Raw genomic sequence first — 22246 nt, forward strand, 5'->3', positions numbered from 1 at the left:
TACACCGAGTTATCTATTTTATGGTAATCAAAATCTAAGAAAGAAACTGCCTAACATTAGTGACGATGCCTTATTCGCTATTCGTTCTTTCAGCACGGAAGGCACCAGGTGGTCGAGTCCGTCACATTTCTATCCCTAAATAATGAAAGTTGGTCAGTTAACATTTCACTTACTGGTTCTAACGCCAACATTACAATAATAGTGTTGGAGGAGGACGCCGTGTAAGAGGCAAACTCAATTGATAAAGCAGAAAACACTGCAATATAAATGATAATGGTACGGCTACAATCGAGTCGAGCGCCCTCAAGCGTTGGGCTCAGACAGCTGCTACTTAGTTGTGGGAAGAAGACGTAGAAGAAGAACTGAACCCCTGGTGATGAACCGTTGTCCCCCGTGGTGAAAAACGACCGCGCTAGAACTCGGGCTGCCACAGACCTTGACAGTTCGTGCGATCCTGCGTGGTCATCGACGCCGAAGTCTCACTGGTCACGCGGCTCCGTGAGTCCAGCAAAATATCTGCGAACCAACCGCTCATTCATTGCTCGTGGTCATGCAAGTGGAGAGGCAGCATTTCCGCGACCAATCCGACTGCCTGCTCTGCTGCATCAACTTCTGCATTGGGCTCAGCAACCTGGCCACCTTTCCCTACCTCATCTACGACAACGGAGGACGTACGTTGCATTTCACATTAAAGGGACGCTAAACGGTAGCAGTAAGCTTTACTGATATGTTTTACGAAATTGGTTCGTTTTTTTTCGGTTTAGTATTGTTTGAATTTCACGCCTAAATGGATATACCTGTTAGACTTCACGGATTTCCAAGCACCCTTTTCTTCTCATGGAGTCGTTGTGGCTCACTAAATTGATATAGCCTACTAAATTCAACAGTCGCTATGTTCGAATGTAGTCTAGGCCATTAATGGCAATAAAAAATATTAGACCGGAGCTAGTGCCGTCAAGCCTCATTGTATTTATTCCTTGTCTGGTTAATTTAGCGTTTTCTCAAGGTAAAAGTAGCTTTTTTGAAATTGTAGACTTCTGTGATTGGCGCAGTATGATTTCGTACCCGTTCCTTGGGCACAACAATACTTTGGTTTTAAGTATCTAGGTACATGGCCTTGAAGGAGCAGCGCAGGACAACAAGAACAGAAAGCAGGAAAGACAAAGAACAGTGCTTTCCTGCTTGTTATGTACTTTCCTGCTTCCCTGCACTGTCCCTTCAAGATGTTCAAGCAGTACCAACTTTCCGAAATGTCGATTCTTCTCAAGCACATAACAGTCCACACAGAATGCTGTCGTACTTGGTGAAACTAAGGGAATTTCGGTGAAGCTGAAAACGGTGTGGTTTACTGGCCTTTCAGAATACCTTCTATACATTGATCTTGGTGTAGGTTGCTGCGTACTTTTTTAAAGCGAAAATTTTACTGGCTGCGAACTTGCGATTTCACCGTGGCCGACGAGGCACATGACGTCACAACGCGCGCCTCCCCGCGGATATTTCTCTCTCTCTCTCGCTCCCGGGTCACTGCTGCGGATGTGCCACTAGTAGCACCGAGCCACAGGTGTTCCGCCGCTGCGCAGAGCGGCGCCTCTCTGGCAGCCGTTTGGTATGACCTCACAGTGCGTTCCTCGTCGCTGCGCTCGCCTCCGCTTGCTTCACCAGCTGCGTCGCATCCCTGATAACACGTCGGAAGATTTAAAAGGAGAGCTCGTGTGAGCCGCAACCGCAGTTGAGGTGGCAGTATGGACGGTGACAATTGTAATAAGCAGGTGAAGGCCTCGAATCGACACCGGAACGAGATGAAGAGGAAACGAATCACCCAGGAAACAGACGAACAGCGCGCCGCATGACTGGCTAAACGCCGCAACCAAAGACAACAATAACCAGACTAACCTGGACTTGCAATCAAGATTAACCTAGACTAACCATGCTATGCCTTAGCTTTCGCTAGGCATATCTTGGCATAGCCGAGCTAAGCCACTGCCAATTATTTTCACAATAATTTTATTGGTCATCAAATACAGTTCACGTTCACATCCCATACTAAGTACGCAGTGTTTTGCGTTTGAAGGTAGATCACCGATGGATGGCGGGTAACCCTACAGAAGTGTCTAAGTAAAATTATAAGAATATCAGTTAAAAAAGTAATGCTACTCTGACTTTTACGTCACTGAATGAAGTACAAAGTTTTACCCGCCGTGGTTGCTCAGTGGCTATGGTGTTTGGCTGCTGAGCACGAGGTCGCGGGATTGAATACCGGCCACGGCGGCCGCATTTCGGTGGGTACGAAATGCGAAAACATCCGTGTACTTAGATTTAGGTGCACGTTAAAGAAACTCAGGTGGTCTAAATTTCCGGAGTCCTTCACTACGGAGTGCCTCATCATCAGAAAGTGGTTTTGCCACGCAAAACCTCATAATTTACTATTTGCGAAGTACAAACGTTTGGAGGGCGCTTAAGCTTCGCCTTTAAGAGTTGAACACGATAGCACTCAAAGACCCCTGACTGCTTCTCACGCTTCCCGGCCACTGCAGATTAAGTAACCTGGATGTTTACCCGGAAATACTGGCGTCGAAGGCTGTGCTTCAAGGCGAGCTTTCTTGTAAAAACGCGACCTTTTGCGTTAGCCGTGCAAGAAAAATTACATCATTTTCAGGTATCCGTTATTGCTTCGCCCATTTAATATTCAAGTGAGAGAAAATGTGCCAAAAGAGGCAAGAGACATTTGTTAGTGGGCTGCCATTCTAAAAAACACAAGGAATCACTTTGTCAAGAATGTAACCTGAGGTATCAGCAACTTTCGTGACAGAATGTTGTGTCAATGTAACCCGCATATATCGCATGTCATATCGCATGCAGTGTCGAATATATATACCTAAATATATACAAGAATTTTCGCTTACTGACTACTTATCCGGCGCCGACACCGACACCGGATTTTCTGTGATACGGGGCCCTTAACGCTATCGCTTTAACAGAAATCAATTAACACAGATTATTACAGATTGCATACAGGTATACATATATTCAAAACAAACAAGAAAAACTGTGTTGCATCAAAGTCAGCTTTAAGTGAACAATATGTGTGTTGGGAAACAAAACATTCAAAACGGTATAACAGATCTTCTAGCAGTCGCATGCATCTTCTGAATGGAATAATGACTTTATCTTCTATTGATAAACATCACATTTACTAGCTTTCCAAGAAATCAATATGCCAGTTATTTCACGTTTTTTAGTATTCTTAATGCGGCCGATATTGTTAAGTTCGTTGAAATTGAGGTCGACATAATATGGCGCATAATATTGACACGTTCACTTACCATAGCTTGTGCAAATTTTCAGTATACCATACCGTTCTGCCTGTCTGAGACTCTTAGCTTTCATAGTTCGTCTTTGTAGTCTACGTTGTAGTACTTGGTACAAAGTGTAAGATAACAGCATTATTTGGGTGCATTTGGCATTTGGAGTGCCGTAAGGACAATTCTACACTTATATTGTGCAATCGCGAACGAAATGTTACATTGCTTGTAATTCTTCGAAGAAGCTGGTTACTCTTACCTCTCCTACTCAGCAAGCAGTCGTCGTATACTCTCAAGCCACATAAGATGACTATTTCCTGTGTCGATTGTTGCCTGATACTATGCAATCACATTGGCTCCGTCTTGAAGCCTGTTATTATTACAGTGCCCTTAGTTATTCTTTTTTGCACACTTCGGAAACATGCGCGTCCCATGCAAATTAATCATTCGAAATTTGTCTTATACTTTGTCTGACTGACTGATATGACGCTATAGCTTTGGGACTCAATTATTGCGCCGCAGGCTTTACATTTCTATAAAAACTGTAGATACTGCATTATTTTAGGAGTTCTGGTGCTTGGTGCGCACATGCGTGCTCCGCCAATCTAGTAGTGATTGAGTGCTTTTGTGGCTGCTGCCTAATGCAGTTTATTTCTTGTTGTTGACTTTTCCCTTGCGCAGTGGTGTTCCTGGCAGTGTACCTGATACTGACCTGTACCGTCAGTGTGCCAATGCTGTATCTAGAGCTGTTCCTAGGTCAGTTTTCTGGATGGTCTATACCAAGGGCCTTCGAGGGATTTCCCATGGCGAGAGGTTCTTGTTGCTTAATTTTTATTCTTTATTCAGTAAGTGTCCTGCTTTACCAAACGGCGTTACAGCAGGGGGGTCACAGACTTGAATGAAACACTTCTTAATCTATGCAGCACACTTGCCTCTCCTGCAGCCGGTTCCAAGCTCTAACAGTCATCAGAAAGATGGAACTGTAGGACATGCTTGTCCTTGCACGGTGCGCTTTCACATTGTGTCGGTGCTCATTTCGACTAGATATGTAATTGGATTCATCAAAATAGGTGTTATGAGCAATTCAAGTGTTACAATGAAAAACACAAAAGAACAACTTCAAACACACTCTTTTTCGGCGAAAAGAAAGCGATTCCCGAACCAAATTGTGTTTTCATAACGGTACAGTTATCTGTGCGCTCGTACCGCTCTAAAACAAACTGCGCAGCTCTGTTCTGAATTTTTTCGAGCTTATCTATAGACTTTGCCTGCATCGGGTCCCATACAAGGCATACGTACTTTAAAATCGGTCTAATACATGTGAAGTAGAATGTGTTCTTCACATTCTGGGGTGCGCATCTCATTTTCCGCTGCTTAAAGTTAAGAGCCCTTGCTGCTTTACCAACAACATAATATTGGCATTCCATGAACAATCATGCGATAAAACAGTGCCAAGATATTTCCATGTTGGCTCGGCAGTCATCTCATATGTATTTATGGTGTATGCTGTTTCTATTTGTCTCTTTCTTTTGGAAATGCGAATGTAAACACACTTTTTTGGATTCATCGTTATTTGCCAGTTCTGGCACCACCTTGTAATACGATCCAAATCGTCCTGGAAACAAACGCCGTCACCTGCGTTCCTATCGCATGGCTGCTTTTCGAGCTTAAACTTCAGGGCAAAGGCGGACGTACAGGACGGCCGAATAGGAAGCCACCACCTGTCGTTATTGCCATTGCACTGAGAGATCGTTATATGGACATTTTTCGTGGTAGAATGCATTTGAGCAATCTATTTGGTTTAATAAAAAAATAAAGAACAAATAAACTCTACCAAGACCCAGATTGGGTAGGCTGTCTAGATCGATAATGCAGATGTCGGTTATTTCCTAAATTTACAAATTAGTCGCAACAATTGTCTCTGGTCATAGTTGCATTTTACTTACGTTCCTAACTGTACAGATATTGTTACCACGTATGCAACTTAACACTTCACATGTTATTATATCCTGCTAGCAAAGTTTGTGAACTGTGTTGTCCTACACATATATTGTGGGACGAACTTGTGAACACATTTTGATAAATTATCTATGAATTTTGCACTATACGAACGTGAGGAGATGGTGATAATTTAATAAATTTGGGTATTATTTGCTACGCATTTCTAAACGAAATATGAATACGACATTATTGCGGTTCTCTCCGAATACCTACTCTAAAATAGTGGCCGCTCTGTCAAGCGACTTGTCCCGTATAATCATACCACCCTACTCATTCTATATTTGCCATTTTTCTATTTTATTCATAAGGACGGAAAACCGACTTCTTATGTACCCTTTCCTTTTAGTGCAACGGAAAGCCTACTGGTCTGTGTTAAATTATACCGTAGTAATGATAAAAGCACCGTGGAACATTTTCATAAGCATTTTTGCGATCAGCATTGAGGATGTAGTCGTGCTCAAGAAACAAAATGGACAGAGTAATTAGTGAGCACGATAGCGTATATCTGCCGGCATCCGTAGGAAGCAGACAACAAAGGCGGCCCTAGATGTAAGAAAGTAATGTGATGCTTATGAAGCTGCTGTTACTGTACGTGACGTTTTCTAAAACAATAAATGGTTTTTCGAAAAAAATCTAGTGTCAAAATCTACGCCCCACGCACGGCTCTCTCCCCGTAACAGAAACTACTCTCCAAAGCAATAATTTGGCTGGCTGCATGCGCCAGGCGTTTTTAATGCGTAGCATTCTTTGGCTAGATGCCGCGTTCATTTTCTGCTCCGTTCTATTCTACGTTCCGTTTCGTGTACAAAAGCTAGAAAAAACGGTGATGCCATCTAGGATGTAATAAGTAAATTTCTCTGACTATATACCATCTCCTATCTCATCCTTTCCTATCCCCCCCCCCCCCTTCGTCTAGCGCTCGCGCCTGCTTTACGATGGCGGCACAGATACCATTTGGAGTGGCGCCTCACGACGGAAGTCAGAGGAAAACTAACAGACACGTGATAATGTGACAGACGCAGTGACGGAGCGTCTATCGCTTCTCCACCGGCACGGAAGCAGCGCGCGCTCAGACGCACGCGTGACGCAAGCAGTCATACCATCTTGGTAGCATGGCATCGCGCAAATAACTGAACCAAGGCGCACCAACGACTCCTGTCCTGGAGTGAGCGATTTTACTGGCATGGAGAAAATAGAGCAAGCAATACTCCGCTGTGCAACACATTCACGAGTCCATGGATTTCCATGATGTCGGCGGCGCGGTCAGTGGCTATCAGCCTGGCCGAGTCCGTCGATCACAACAGGGTCTTCCATTGCTTCCAGGCGGTCAGGAGCTCGGCACCCCACGAGGGAGGTTTAACCGAACATCCAAGGAGCATGTGGGTCAGGGTAGCGTGGGGTTGGGTGCATTGGGCACAGCCAGGAGTATATGTCGTCGGATGGAATAGGGACATGAATTAGGGGGAGGGAAGGGTGCAGATCTTAAGGCGTCGCCGTAATATTTCCTGACGATTGCAAAGGGACTGGTAGTGCGGGGATATAGCTGGCGTTCGGCGCAATATCCCTGGCTCAGCTCGCTGAAGGAGTGCGTGCGCTCCCGGGAAGAGCCCCATTCCGCCACCGCCTGGTTGATGAGACATCAGGCGCGGTGCACACAAATCAGCTCCACATGGCAGGGCGGGTTTGTGGGACCAAGATCTCGTAGACTGGGGCTGGTGCGCAGCTTAGGAGTACAGTTTTCGAGTCAGTAAGGACGTACCGGGCATTATTGCGTATAAGGGCGAGCGCGATTGCCGCCTCTTTCGTGGATGCTTGGGTGGGTATGACAGGAAAGTTGAGAGTTACGATGCGATGGAGTATATGGTCACGGCCACTCTATTGTAAACGACTGCAACTGCCCCGTCTTCGCCCGTGAAGGCCACGTCCACCCATACGGCGCGAGCTTTCAAACCGTAGTATTTGAGGCGAGCTTTTGCATGTGCTATGCAGCAGGCCGAGTGATACGTCGCGTGTGTGTTCTTCAGGAGGCGTTTTACTAGGAGCTTTGTGTGTATGGGGCGGGTGACTAGTACTAATTTGGGATCCACTGCCAGTATGCAAGTTTGTAGAGTATCAATTATGTAACGTTCTGTGAATGATTAAGCTAGGCGAGGTAGTTGTGTTTGTCTGTGGACCTCTATGAGTTCGTTTGTGGTATGGACTGAGGACAAGCTGTAGATGTAAGAGTTTTGGTTTGGAAGGAAGGGAGGGAAGGTGTAAGGCTACCCTGTAGGATTTACGGAGCATAAAATCCATGGTGATGATTTAATCTTGTCAAGATGGGAGGCGTGAAATTGTCTAGAGGAAACGACTGAGTCTGAAGGCATGTTATAGTGTTTGCCTGAGACTATACGGATGCGATGCGAGAGCGTCTCCATCACCCGCTTGAGTTTCCGGATAGTGAAAGTGTTCTGGTCGTTGTTGTGGATGTGAAGGCCCAGGAAGCGGAGTGTGTCAACCTCTGTAACGATGATGTTGCCCGTGATCAGTAACGATGGTGTTGCCCGTGATCAGGGCACAAGGGGGGGTGGTATGAGATGTAGCCCAGACTATTCCGGAAAACACCATAGACCTATCCTTTCTCCGTGTTGTTGTGTGAGGTTTGCGATGGCTTATAATGTTTCCTCTGTGGCGTCATCACTGCTGAGGGTGGTCCACAGAAGGATGTCGTTCGCGTAGATTATGTGGCGAAGGTAATGGATATGGTGAAGAGCGCGGTCTAAAGGTCGGTGTGACATTGAAGAGAAAATAGCATAATAGAGAACTTTGCTTTGTGCCCATTTTGCTAAGGGTGCAGGGAGGGGACGCATGGGGGCCCATGTGCACTTCAACCGTGCGTAGCGAGAGAAAGGCTTGCATGCAGGCATACATACGGGCGCCTAAATTGAGGTGCGGGAGCCGTCATGATCGCTGGCTGTTCTGTGCGATCAAATGCCTTGGATAAGCTTCTGAAGAGGGCGCGTGAGAACGCAGGTGACCGTATCGGTGGGCAAATTGTGCGAGCAATAGAAGCTCTACAGCAACGTTTGCTTCATTTATCAAATGCGAGATTGGTGCTAAAAACGAGCCTGTTACTCTGGATATTGTCATAGTGTGCGTGGTATTCTTTGCATTTGCTTGTCTCTTAAAATGCGCAAGGTTGATTTCAAACGTGCAGTATCGGCTTCATAAGCAGTGATTACAAGAATACTACGCAGTATAGGACAATGCCCCTCTGGGGAGTTCCTTCTCTAACTGTTATTTAGTCAAGCTAAGTAGTAGGATATGCCAGGAATGCTAGTGTTGCAGTACTGTTTGTATCTCTCACAGACAACAGGACACGTGTTTCTAACTCAAGGACTTGCGCACGTACAAGACTCCTGCCCCACTATGCAATGAGCGCCTCTGCCGCTCCAATAGCTACCACTAAGGCAGAGCTCGTTAGTGTGTACCATATGTTTATCCTAATGCGTATAGAATAAAGCGCAAAAGCCTAACAACATATTAGCTGAAATTTTAAGCAATAAGTATGCGGTACTTATAATAGCTGATTTAGGTATACTAATATCATATACTATATGTGATTTACCGAGGATGCACCACCAGTTCGCACCGCTTACGTTTTTGTTTTTACTTTCTGTGCCGATTTAAAATTATTTCTACCTTGATTGTGAACAGCATGTTTGATGGTACCGCTGTAAATAATGACACTTCATAGCCACCAAACATCTCACAACACATTCTGGCAGGTTGTCAGTGCCTTTATGAGAACTGTACTTATGTTATACAGGATATAGATAAAGCAGTGCAATACCAGAAACATGTACATATGGGCCATCAAGAAAACACGCCTGATGAAGATCAAATATTAAATAAGCACAATAGTATCTATTGAAGGAAAGTGAAACAAATAAAGAATGGAGAGAAATACTTTAGCAATAGCACAACAGAGAATAATAACGTTTCAACATAGTCATAAAAAATACAATTACCGCGCAAGAAATACAGAGTGCAATATGAGGAAGGAATGACGTCATATATATCTGAAAGAATTGCGGGAAGGTCGCAAGCATTACAAAAACACTCGAATCGACCGCACGATCACTATTAAAATGTCTTTCCCTCAAAATGAACGGTAGGGCTTGGCTGCTTTACGTGTATCAGCATCTCTGTGATGAAAGACAAATGAGTACGCTGAAAGATGAAGCTAACCAGCCGTTTACTTGTGGTCGGAATGTTACGGTGTACCGTTCTGATGATGAATGCCGTCCATTGCAGATTGCTTCTGCTTCGCGGTCATAGAGGAAAGACATAACTGGGAGTGAGCATTGCGCAACGTGATTAAAGTCAAACGAGTAGGCTCGACATGTGGTCGTCAGATCAGGGCCAGCGGTAGGTTTTAGAGCACCCGGAAGAAGCCTACAAATACACACAACATTATCGCGCGGTTGACCGCTGGAGGCACTTTGCTTGTGTTCGCGGGCTACGTTAACGCTCAGAAGAACACTATTATGTAGCACGTATCGAGCAACAGAAAGCTTTATCGGTGGTTTTTCATCTTGCTCTCCAATCTCGTCGTTGATACGTTTAATCTAAATATAATATTTGAGAAGTTGATATATTAATTGAGAATAATTATGTAAGTAGACGGTAAAAATTAATCGGAGTGTCTCTAAGTGACGGCTACCAATACATTGGTTGTATCCAGTGAAGCAACATTTGATGTTTTTTTTATATTTTCTCATGTTAGGTGGGACACCCTACTAACAGTAACACTGGGCCTATGGAACTGATCTCAATACCACTTACAGGTTTTCTACAATTTCATGGGTAGGGTGAGTTAGTGGCCTCCTATTTGTACTGTGCTTCATTCAATGAGGCTGCTGATTGAAGACATATTCTTTGAAATGGCGTCGGAGGACGCATTAATGTTATTTACAATGTTCTTTCGATGAGATGCAGTGCAGTAATTATGCAATACGTAGCAACTTGCAAGAACTTGTTCACTCTTATGCAGGGTTGGGCTGGACGATGCTGAACGGTGACCTGCTACTGGTGGTGTTCCACGTTCCCGCGGTGGCCTACTCGTGGATATATTTGACAGCCACGTTGTCGCCGGTGCTGCCCTGGAGCGTCTGTGATGAGCACGAACTAGGACACAGCGGCTGTTACCAGAACCAGCACGGCAAAGTAAGTAGGCTGAAGCAATTTGCTGAGTTTCACGGAACAGGATACGTTCTAGCGATACATCGAGGGCAACGAGGATGCATTCTCACGAGTCCCTCTTCATTACCGAAGAAAATGTAGGCATAGAAAAGGGCAATCTTTATGAAAAGTAACATTTTTTACACTACTGCCGCCGCTCACAGGAAAATAATTCGTGACGTACAAAACCTTTTTCCAAGGGAAAAATTTGTCTACAAACTTGGACAGTGGCGAAGGCGTCACCTTAGCTATTCGCGGTCCTTCCTTTTTTTTTGTTTTTCGTTGTTCTTTTTTGTGTGTGCCCCACCTCAGGCGGTAGTTTCTCTTGGAACCTAGGTAAACCCTGGCGCAGAAGAGAAAGCGGCGTGATTTGAATGCCTCAGAACTGATTGCTGAGTACTTGACTTGAGAAGATGTCTACACGAACATTGACACTGGTAGTGAAGCTGAACTATTTTGTAAAGAAAGCTGAAGAACCATCTTATAGAGCATTATTCCGAGTCCTCCACTACATCGAGCCTCAAATTTCCATAGTGCTTTGGAGTAGTATTACCTGTGAAATTAGTTTTCATTCTCTAAGATAACGATGTAGCATGGGCTACTTTTATCTATGTAGTCAAACGCCAGTTCTACGCCAATGGCTGCTTTTGTACAAGAATATGTCTGAAACAAATGGCCAATTTTTATGAAATACTGCAATTTCCTCATTTTGTTATGTGAGCAAGAAGTGATAAACGAAAATCAGGATCAGAAAATTAATGAAGCATTTATTTACAAATAAAAAGAGAACCAGTGACTTTCAGTATAGGGAAGTCGTGAACACAGCTTGCACTGCATAAGTCAATGGTTTTAGGCTGCTGAACACGATGTCGCGCGATCGAATTCCGGCCACGGCAGCCTCATTTCGATGGGGGCGAAATGCGAAAAAACCTGTGTACTTTGATTTAGGTGCACGTTAAAGAACCCCAGGTGGTCGAAATTTCCGGAGTCCCACACTACGGCGTGCCTCATAGTCAAAAAGTGGTTGTGGCACGTAAAACCCCCTAATTAATTAAATTATTGCATAGGTCAGTTTAAATATCCTGTAACATTTTCCCAGATTTGAAGTAAAGGAAGCCTGTTGACTAAATATATTGAAAGTCATCTGGCAAATTAATGTAATACAATTTAAATTGAAAAGACACAAACTAGAAATCTATAAATTTGTTTTGAAGGCAGCTTTTCCGCGGCACTTGTCTGTTCACCACATATTGCATCTGGTTAGTCTATACGTTCCAATATTTCTACGGTTTTCTTCGACACAATAATAACTTCACAGCTTTATTGCTTGCAATTATCTTACCAGTTGAAATGTTGCCTCACAGACGCACCTGCGAACGGGTAATAATGCTGCATAATATCCAATTCGCATTATCCTTCCTTTCGCGTTTTATGGATTCCTGCGCAATTTCTACCCGTAGAACACATGCGCATGGCTTTCTCTGTTTTAGGTGGCACCTGGATTGTTGAAATTTCTAATTTTTCCACTCACATTTCTATTGCTGAACAGCCTGCAGAACCTGTCATCTGCTGAGTTTCACAAATTGACTGACCATAGTATTTCTTGATGTTCTTTTATATGTTGTTTCTATTTTCGGCCCCCACTCCTGCATCATTTAAAGGTAGCGCGAGCAGTATTCGTAAATAAATTTTAAAACTTCATAGCGCACCTATTCGTGTTACGACAACGAGAAAGCATTTAGAATTGCGCGCTCGGCAAATACTTGGTACCAGGCGAGAACCATTGCTGTGTTGACTGCTTACATCACAGGAACTAAGTGTTGGGCTAGTTTCTTTCATGTTCGCTCACTTTCTACTGCCATACACACTCTTGTTTAGGGCATGTAGTGGCCACAGCAGTAAATGCGTGCCTCTGAACTCTCCAGACTTTTTTTCTTAAACGCTACAAATTTCTGACACATTCTTACGAATTGACAAATTTGCGTCAGGTGCTGCAAAAAAAAAATGATGTTCGCGAAAAAGTATCGCTCGTTGGTCTCCGAACTACGAAAAGGCAGTTGTTATATGGGCAACGTGTGCAAGAAAGGGGCTTACATCGAGCAGGTTGATACATACACGTTCCCTGAAGACGGCGAAATATTCAACAGTCGCTGAAAACACGCCGTGGTATCCCAGTGTCTGCGGCTCAGCGCTGCTGAGCTCGATGTGAAGAGATCGGCCTGTGTCGCGGCAGCCGCATTCCGATGTTGCCGGAATGGAATAATTCGCGTGCAACGCGCATCGGGTGTACGTTGAAGAAGCCTAGGTTACAAAAATAAGATTCTTGGTCCCCCCCCCCCCCCCCATTTGGCGTGCCTCTTAATCAGCTCAAGGCTTTGGCACGTCATACCTCAAATTTTATTTGCTTTAATATAACGTCGTCGAAAGACTTACCGAGGTACAAAAGATTGTGAGTTGATTCTGAGTATCGGCTTTACCAACTTTGCTGCTGTTGTTTGTGGGCTAGGTCTAAAAGCTAAACCGTCGTTAATAAATCCCGTTACGAATCCAACATAAGGCATGTACTCGAAGGCACTATTAAATAAATATCTGCACTCCCCTCCACCGGTTTCGTGTCCGAAGGATTTTTACGAACACTGACATTCGTATGGTGGCAGGTTGATCAGCGGTGCTCAGCTGTACTCTGGTGCGACGTGGCTGATGGTCAGTACTATGCAAGCCTGCACACCAGCAAAAGCGCCCGTGTCTGCACAGCACGCCGCTGAGCTTGGCTATTGGCCACGATCCCGCTTGATTAAGAACGGTGCCTTCCAAAGATTGATGAACCATGGTGTTTTCAACTACAATCTTACAATCATTAGGCACGGATAGTCATGTTATCTGGTTCGAATAAGAGCAGCAGCTGTATGCCGCTGGCCTGTCGTCTCAGCTGTGGCGATACTTGACATTGAATGGAGGTTCATTTGACGCACCTTCCACAATGACCTATTCCGCTCGGAGATGTAGCAGAAAGGTCTGAATTAAACATGTAGGAACTTATATGCCATATCGCTTCTTCATCGATGCAACATGGCGCACTGTCCTTCAGCTTCTGAGCCTTCTCAAACGGCGCCTGAGCCCACCATCTACTCTTAAGTGTTGGTGAACGCTGTATCATGACCCAGGAAGTCTGTCAATGCCCACACCGCAAGAGTGGTGTTTCGCACAAGCACCCGTATGTGCATCTTCTCCGTTTCACCCCATCCTGACGTTTAGTACTCGTTTACCCAAGTACGTTTTCTTATCTGGCTGACTCAGACTGTGGTGGTTGCTTCGTGTTCATTGCTTCAACCGCAGAAATTTAAACGTGTGTGCCAGAACACAACGTCAAATCAAAATGTTTACTCCAGCTAACAGGCTGTTCTTGTCATAAATTTCCCCGCACCTTTAATGCGGAAAGTGTAGTATACAGCACGGCCATCACTGTTGTCGCGCTCTCCAGGGGCGGCAGTCATAAGACTACATTCGCTCGCTAAACAAGGAGTTGCCATCGTCCACTGTCACATTCCAATGCCTAACCACAGGGAAAGGTTCTGCTGCGCTCAGACACAAGTACCCTTTTGACAGAAATGGTAACCATATAGCCAGTTTAGTACATTTCTGCGCTGACTGTGCATAGAGTCTGCATTTCCTTTACTTCTTTTGGCTCTTGTTACGCATGATTCCCCGCTTGCTGGCGCCAACTGAGTATGCCAGCTTCTGGACGCTGACATCTTCGCATTGTTGACCTTGCGCGATTTGCTATGGGATATTCATATCTCACATTTATACTTTTGTGAGTAAAAAAAGAACCCTTTTTTTAACAGCGTCCAAATACTGTTGCTTCAACTCACAGAGAAGCAGCTTACTACCCCATTACATAAACTGCGAAAATAGTGGTAATGTCGCAAGAGACCGCATGTAAGAGCGCTACGGGTACTGGTCGACAGCGCCTCAGGTTGTTGCAACACTCACTTCTGCCTTATATTCACGGTGCAAATATCAAGCATCGGTTAGCATCATGCTTACAAGAATAAATGCAGAGGTCATAGATGCCTAAGACAGCGAGGGGTTCCGGCAGCGGAGTAACAGGCTGCGTGAGATACACTGGGGTACTGACTGCTTCAATATGTAGCAGCGACTCCAAATATTAGGTGCACAGTTTTCGGAAGGAATGGCATATATTGGTGTACTGGCTATTTCAGGAGGTAGTAGTGATTTCAAAAAGGAACTACCAAGTTTGCTTGAAGCATCGGTGCGGCAACCAAAAATGAAGAGTCTAGCACAGGTTACTAACCACAATAAAATAGCTTGTAGCGTATTCCTTATGTATGCGTGTGCTCAATAAATGCAGTCCATCATTTGAAACATTTGTGCCGTAGAGGAAGAGCCTTCTGTTGTTAACTTGAGGACCACATGTAAATACGCTGAAAAGAAATAGGCGTCAGTGAACGTGACAGAATCTATTGTGTCGAAGACTGCTGAAAGAGGATCGCTTGGGTCCAAAACGTGTACGGTTAACCTGGGGTAGCATCTACTACAAAACCGTCTGACATAAGGCGAAAAGTGCAGGATAGTTACAAGCGTCATTGACGTCCATGTTATGTGCAATAAGGCTCATCTATAGGGGCAGGAGGGGGTCATGACGGGGCTATTGCTCAAATCACAACTTCAGGTGAGTGAATTTCAAAACCTGGCTTGAAAGGTACTAATCGGCGACCGAAAAGCTTTCCCAGTGTTACGTGCATGACGTCGTGGATGACGTCAGGGTCCTTCTTTTCTAGATGCCTTTGGAAATTTTGGTATTTAAAATGTGTCCATTGGCGTCGCCAAACCAGCTTCGTCGCAAAGTCACATGTGGGGAAACGAGTATTTCAAGAAACTAAAACTATTTACAGGGTTCTACTGCTGCAATTTTAATTTATATCACAGATTTCAGCGCTGCGAGGAAGTTTATTTGATACTTGTTAAGTACTTGAGTATCAGATTTTTCAATGGCATCTAGAATAGCATGGGCCGCGACTTGGTTCACGTCGTAGTCCGCGTAACGGGTGAAAGTATATTGGGATTATATATAACCCATCATATGCCAAGCATTGAAAAGTTTCACTCACTTCAAATATTATCAAGCAATAGACCTGACTTTCTTCAAATTATCTTCAATTTCTTCAAATCAGATTGTTGGTATTGGCAATAGCTGAAAAAATAAAGACAGCACCCCGGGCTAACGCTGTTGATGCTGTATGGGCCTTACCGCTGCTCCTTGCCAGAAGAGAACACGCGCAGTCCAATCGAATGAGTATAGTGCCTCCTCAAAGAGGTACCGGAAAATGCTCCAGGATAAGAAACCATGCAAAACAGGACTTTATCAATACCACACCCTACTATGTCGTGTTCTGGCACATGACACTTATCTTGAGGTAGGGAAACCCGTGCGAAACAGCATGATTAAGATACGCTGTCCACCACTGCCAGCAAGTTGTAACAGAGCCCAATCGGGGCCGTCTGTGAAGTTTGACATGGAAGGCTAATCCAAACGGGCACCGACTTCTTGTTAACAAATTGTGCCATGTACCTAACGTTGTCTTTCTGTCTAACATTATTTAGACAATGTTTTAACAGTATTTCATATAGCGCACGAATACGAAAGACAAACTATATCGTCCATTCAACATATTAAACAACAGGGGCCCTCGAATATAGAGTGTCCCACAGCACCGTAGTGCTTGTGGCGTTAAACTCGATGATATAGACCGATCAATAAATTCACTTTCCTGCTATGCAACCGCGCGGCATACCACGACCTTCCCTATAAGGCTAGCCTTAATTGCACATGTATACACACTCGAGGCTCTGTGTGTACACGAAAGCGGTTATCCAATATACCATTTCAGAATATATAATTTAGTTTCTGGGATGATGCAAGCAAGGACACGAATGCATACTTGTATACGTATGCTGTACGTGGCCACTGGTGAACTAATCAGAGGTCCTGCGAAAAAGTAACAAACACAGCGAAGTGATCGTAAAAGATATATGGAGTTCTTTTTTGCCCGATTCATATTGCGGCAGTGAGTAATTGTCGCGAATGTCATTTTCGCGCAGCATCTGTGCTCCAAGGTGAATGACCGGCTGGCCAGGCGTTTCTTGTTAGACAACAACACGAGTGACAGAGCCATCGCAGTGCGCACAGCCATAAGCCGAGAGCTGGTGTACGTTCCTGCCTCCGAGTACGAAGCCATGCACAACAGCTGCATCGACGGGAACGTGTCGGCGGCAAGGACCTTCTACGAGTACGGACGCAAAACTTAGGGCAGAAATCATCCTAGAGGATTGCGTATGTCATGCGTATAATTTTCGAAAGGTATACACCTGTAGAAGAGGCTGATGTGTGGGCGAACTTGCTTCTAAAGTGCTATTCTTAAATAATATTTTATTTTATTTGATGCTTTTTAGCCGCATGGGTGCTATGCAATATGTGTCGTAACGTCTCATGCGCATTAAAGTAGACGCACACTTGCAAGTGACTAACAGGACCGGCCATAGTGAACACGTGGTTCATGACACCGCCACGTCAATAGTGGACACTAGGTCTGGGGCGCTTAATGTGACCCATACGCGTCATCCATGCGACGAGGGTGTTCAAAGTGGATTTCAGGTCCACGTTAATATCCACCGTGAGAATCATGGGGAGACGCCTCTCCTGAGATGAGTGTCATTCCGTCGCGTGCGCTTGCCAAGAACGGCCAAAAAAGATGGAGTGGACCGAGTACGTCGGCTTCTTTCAACACCTAGGGGGCTTGATGAGTTTTTCGCACCCCAAGACGCAGAGTCTATTTCTGGCGCGTACCCCTCGCCGCGACCGGGGTAAGGCGAGCGACTGTAATATCTACGGAATTGGCCCACTATACTGTTGACGAAATCACCGCGCCTTGGGCGAGACCTTGTATTACTTTGGCTCCGACTTGGAGAAGAAACCAGCCGCAAATACATACTTTGCCGACGACGCTGTTCTTAAGAAAACCATAGTACAAATGGCCGTGTATGACAAGACTATGCGCCCTCGTGCTGACTGTACTACACGATCTGTACTTAAAAGATTTGACTCGGGGCGCATAATGATGGGCACAGAAGATGAAGGCCGCGTTGCCGTATTTCATTTAACCCCGAGTAAATCTTCATAGGAAGTTCGAATCGGCTGCGAAGAGTGGATTATGTCGGTAGGCAGTGTACAAGATAGTGATCTGACGCATGACCTTCTCTTGGCTGTCACCACAGAGTTCAAGCTCCTAATACCTAACTTTTTTCGGCAATATACTCCCATCCCCTCCCATCCGGCAGCGATTGCCTGCTTTTAATGTGCTGATAAATATTTTAGGTTGCACTAAAACATACGTAATCCGCAAATCACAGCAAGGTATGCACGCTACAACACAGTAGAGATTCAATATATTGACTTGAACTTGAATACATAAAAGGAGGTTCCAGATTAGATGCTTCGGCGTGCTTCGAAGTCCATCGGCCTAACCGAGCGAACGAGCACAGTGAAGGATGAAAGAGCGAACACGGAGCGCAGCGGATGATGAAAGACGGCGCGAGGAGGAACGCCTAGGAGGTGGCTGCTTTTGACGTGGGCTTAATGTGGAGGGTAGCAGAGTACGCATAGAAATGGTCCATTGTCGGGTCATCCCTCGGTTCTGGAGGCTTGAGATTACAGGACCTTATAGCTGTAATAACGTTCATCGGCGAGAAAAAGGCAGCGCGTAAAGTATTTTTTTCTCTGTGTGGATCTGCGCACGTGTGCTCAGATTCACACAGAGCTTAACACAGGTCATACAGTGTGCATAAGGATGTGCTGCCCCGTATTGTCTTTCGCCATTGTCTAATGTCCAATTCATGATACCCCGATACTAGCGGTTTGAGCTCCAACCTCCTTAAATTCTTGGGGTGCACATGTTCATCGAAGTTTCCTCCTACTGATGGCTGATTCAGGTTCTTAAATGAGTGTACCACTCAGCGCATGCAGGAGGAGCAACGCAGATAACATTGCTAAAGTTAGCGGGATATATACATGGCCGACTTTTATGCGATATAATTTTGTATAATTACACAAAATAAGGTGTGCGACTTGTGTTGAACTCATTGCCTTAGAAAGCTCTTACCTTGCCGGGCATTCACCCACCCTTCAACATTTGTGCGCGTCTGTTGCTCTCTCCCTCTAAGTCCCGCTTGCCGAGTGAAGGTTTATCACGGTGCGCGTCTGTGCTATGCAACTGGCTTGGTGTTTGACCTTTTGACAACATGCAGTTTCGCAGTCCTGCACAGAAGCCTTCCATATAGCGCCTGCGGTGTGCATGGGCACAGAGTAAAAGCACTCCATAAGCCATTCATGCCTATTAAAGGGATGCCAGTGTTAAAAATTTTGCCAAGAAATCAACCTCGGCGTTTCGGATATGCTCGCCAACATCACAGCCCCTAGGGAACTCAGCCCATTCACGTCTGTTTGCTTTGTCTTTCCTAGTCACGCCATAATCTCTCCCGTTTCTGGACAGGAAATCCTATTACGAAAAATCCTATTACGTGTAAATAAGATTCTTCTATACGCCAGCCAATTGAACACCACGCATTGTTTAAGTAATCTTGCCAAAGATAACGCAACGCTGCACGCAGTTGACTCTTCACTGCCGCGTTTGCATGCGTTCGTACAGGCACCGGGTGACACACATTCATAGCGCAACCGGCAGCACCAGTCAACTTGATTCCGGCGTCACCTTGGCCTTGGTCATAGTGTGGACGCTGATATTCATCGCCATCATTCTTGGACCGCGCTCACTGAGGAAGGTGCGGTTTCACAGAGCATACTCTTGCTCACAACGTAGACGCCAAGTTATGTTGCAAGTGCCCTTAGAAAGTTTGTGGATTCGAAGATGCGACCTAAAAATATAATATTCAAGTATTCCCAATGGGCAGTCATTACATTCGGTGTGTCATTTACAAGTTTCTTGACCAAAGATTTAGGCTAATAACATCATGTGGGTGTCAACCGGCCTCGCTGTCAAATCTGAGCGCAGAGTGCCGAGTTAACATCGTGATCTGTTCTTGAAAACGTTAGTTGTTGTTAGTTGGATGACGTAGACGGGTGTACAGAAGCACTGGTGTGCAGCACATTCTTATCTGTTGCTTATCCAAATGCACATAATAAAAATTTTACTTATATGGCATATATTTTGCTGGGACAAAGTGAGAGAAATTATGTAGGCGTGTGGATAATATACGTATGCAGGATCTTTGCGACTGAAACCACATACGACCAGCATAGATTACAAAACAACTTTCATGTAGGTTTAGCATAGTCACCACTGTTTTTATTCGCGACGCATAATTGCGATGGCAATAAAAAAACTAAGTGGGAGCCAAGCTTTGTTTTGGCTGCTATTGTACAATACCTGTGAGGGACAGAAAGCAATTTACTTTATGCTCACTGTAAATGTGCAAAACTTTCCAAACAACTGTGCCACAGAAACAAAAGAAGCAAGCTCATATACGATATTATTGTCACTACAACAGTTTCCATGAGGCACTGCTGGTTCTCCGAAATCATTGACCGGGAAAATTGCTCGCAAAGAAAGTTGCAATAAACTCCAGGCAAGGGACTGGCGCCGCCTGCAAACTAACACATACCCACACTTGTCTCGTCTACACGCAATCTACCCAGACAGTTATACGTCCCGAACATGTCCCTGGTGTAGCAACCACACAGCGACACTCTCGCACATAACAAACGAATGCACCGACCGTCAGGGCGACGCAATTTCGCCACGAGTCACAACACACACACTAACTACGTGGTCTTGGGAGGCGAGACTCTCCGAGCTGGACCTGGGAAGCCAACTGGCGACCCTCGACCAGGCCCGGCGAGCCGCGATCGCCAGTAGAGCCCTGTCAGAGGGAACCACCCAGGAATAAACCGCGCAACGATTTCTCCAATAATAAAGTTCCTCCTCCTCCTCCTCCTCCTCCTCCTCCTCCTCCTCCTCCTTTCAACTGAATCGCAGCGTGTGGCAAAATGTGCTTCTAATAATTAGCAGTCACCATTGGCTAGCGTTCTTCTAGTCTCTACTCCCTATTTCACTTCAGTTTTCTTGAGAAAGCTTCTTTGTCCGATGCCAGGGTAACCGTATTGGATGCTCTACAGCTATGATACGTTAGTGATGCGCATGGGTGGGCGACGTGCATTTCTTGTCCTAGTAGTCGCATTTTGATCGATGCGGAAATACTCGTACGATATTTCTGTAACTGGTGTAAAAGCCAACCATTGCATAGCTTTGTGTAGCTAATTCTTGTGCATTTTGTCAAACATTAGCATCTTTATAAAATCCATGGCGAAAAAAGTGTTGCCATCAACAGCGTTCCGCCTGTTTTACCGGATCACGACACCAGCAAACACGCTGATCTTCACGGATGTGCTTAAACCTGCACATGTGTCTGCATGACGCCAAAATGGTTCCGCTTATTCCCCTCCCACTACCACGTACATTGTCTCCTCCCATCGAGCTCTGACATGCTATAAATGCCTAGTCAATGAAAAGGCCCTATTTAGCCAAGTCACGTAGAATCAGCTGAATAATCCCATTAATTCAGAGTTCAAAGCAGTTACTATTTGTTGTTTGCTCACAGAAACACCTTATATATTTGGAAGGGCCTAGGTGCATCCAGAATGATGCTTTTACAATTTTTTGTACTTGTGAGACTACCGCTGTAACTAAGGTCTGATCAAGATAACTATGCGATTTCTTGCGGCAGCTATTCTCAATGTACAATAATTTTCACCTCAATGCCTTATTTGATTTCGAAATTATTTATATGCTCCAAATTTTCCTCGATCGTAAACTTACAACTGTACGTGCCCACAAAACACATTCTAATGAAGCATTCACAGCTTTCGCTAAGAAAAGCTTACATCCGCAATTTGGCGGACACTGACGAATACAGAGTGTTTGAAAATGAACTGGAGCAATGCATCATGGTGCGTCACGCATCAGATTCATAATGCTGGGAAACAGAACACATAAACGAAATCCTTTGCTTCATCATGCCAGAAATATGCACAGTGTATGCAGTACAGAATGTAGGGGTTCCTAATTCCTCGATAGTTTCAGTATTTCCGCTGAAACAACTCGTGTAATAGAAGTGCTGGGTGAAGGTGTATCTTTTGAAGTGAGGCATTTATTCCATAAGGCTATGTGCACCAAAGTGAGTACAGCGTGTGTTCGCATCGACGGTGCGCAGGCGTCACTCGTGATGCTGGTGACTCGGCTTTCCATGCTTGCCTTGCTCTCCATTGCTTCCTTCACGCTGAGCGGCGCCAGGCAAGGCATGCTTTCACTCCTGTGGCCGGACTTATCGAAGGCTTACTCCGCAAAGGTAAGGGGTTCCCAGTTAAAAAAAAAAAAAACACGTCACATGTCGTGTGACAGCGCGTTCTCTTCGTTCTATCGGGTTTACCGGTTCTCTCGTAGAGCAACGTGTTGTTAGGCAGTTTAAGGATTATGAGCTCCATGTCAGACGTCGACTCAACACTGCTATTTGAGGGGCTGAGAATGTGCTTATTCGCGTATCATGGATGCATGTTTGAACTCAAAGTGCAATAAAAGGCGTTGAAGTCTTTGGTAGTCATGGGAAAATGACTGCAGTAACAATCC

At 45.0% G+C, this 22246-nt stretch overlaps 1 protein-coding gene across 4 annotated transcripts in view; it reads left to right on the forward strand.

The window, feature by feature from the left end:
• Window positions 1-351: 351 nt before the first annotated feature.
• Window positions 352-22246, forward strand: part of LOC135911055 (creatine transporter-like) — a 112473-nt gene continuing 90578 nt past the window's right edge. For all 4 annotated transcript variants that reach the window (XM_065443145.2, XM_065443147.2, XM_065443146.2 and 1 more), the window contains exons 1-6: window positions 352-671; window positions 3984-4115; window positions 10339-10511; window positions 16650-16837; window positions 19253-19385; window positions 21834-21968. In XM_065443145.2, the coding sequence (XP_065299217.2) occupies window positions 551-671; window positions 3984-4115; window positions 10339-10511; window positions 16650-16837; window positions 19253-19385; window positions 21834-21968 (882 nt within the window). In that variant the 5' untranslated portion in view covers window positions 352-550. The remainder of the gene's footprint in view (window positions 672-3983; window positions 4116-10338; window positions 10512-16649; window positions 16838-19252; window positions 19386-21833; window positions 21969-22246) is intronic.

Source organism: Dermacentor albipictus, chromosome 1, assembly GCF_038994185.2.
Source record: "Dermacentor albipictus isolate Rhodes 1998 colony chromosome 1, USDA_Dalb.pri_finalv2, whole genome shotgun sequence".
Classification (NCBI taxonomy): Eukaryota; Metazoa; Arthropoda; class Arachnida; order Ixodida; family Ixodidae; genus Dermacentor; species Dermacentor albipictus.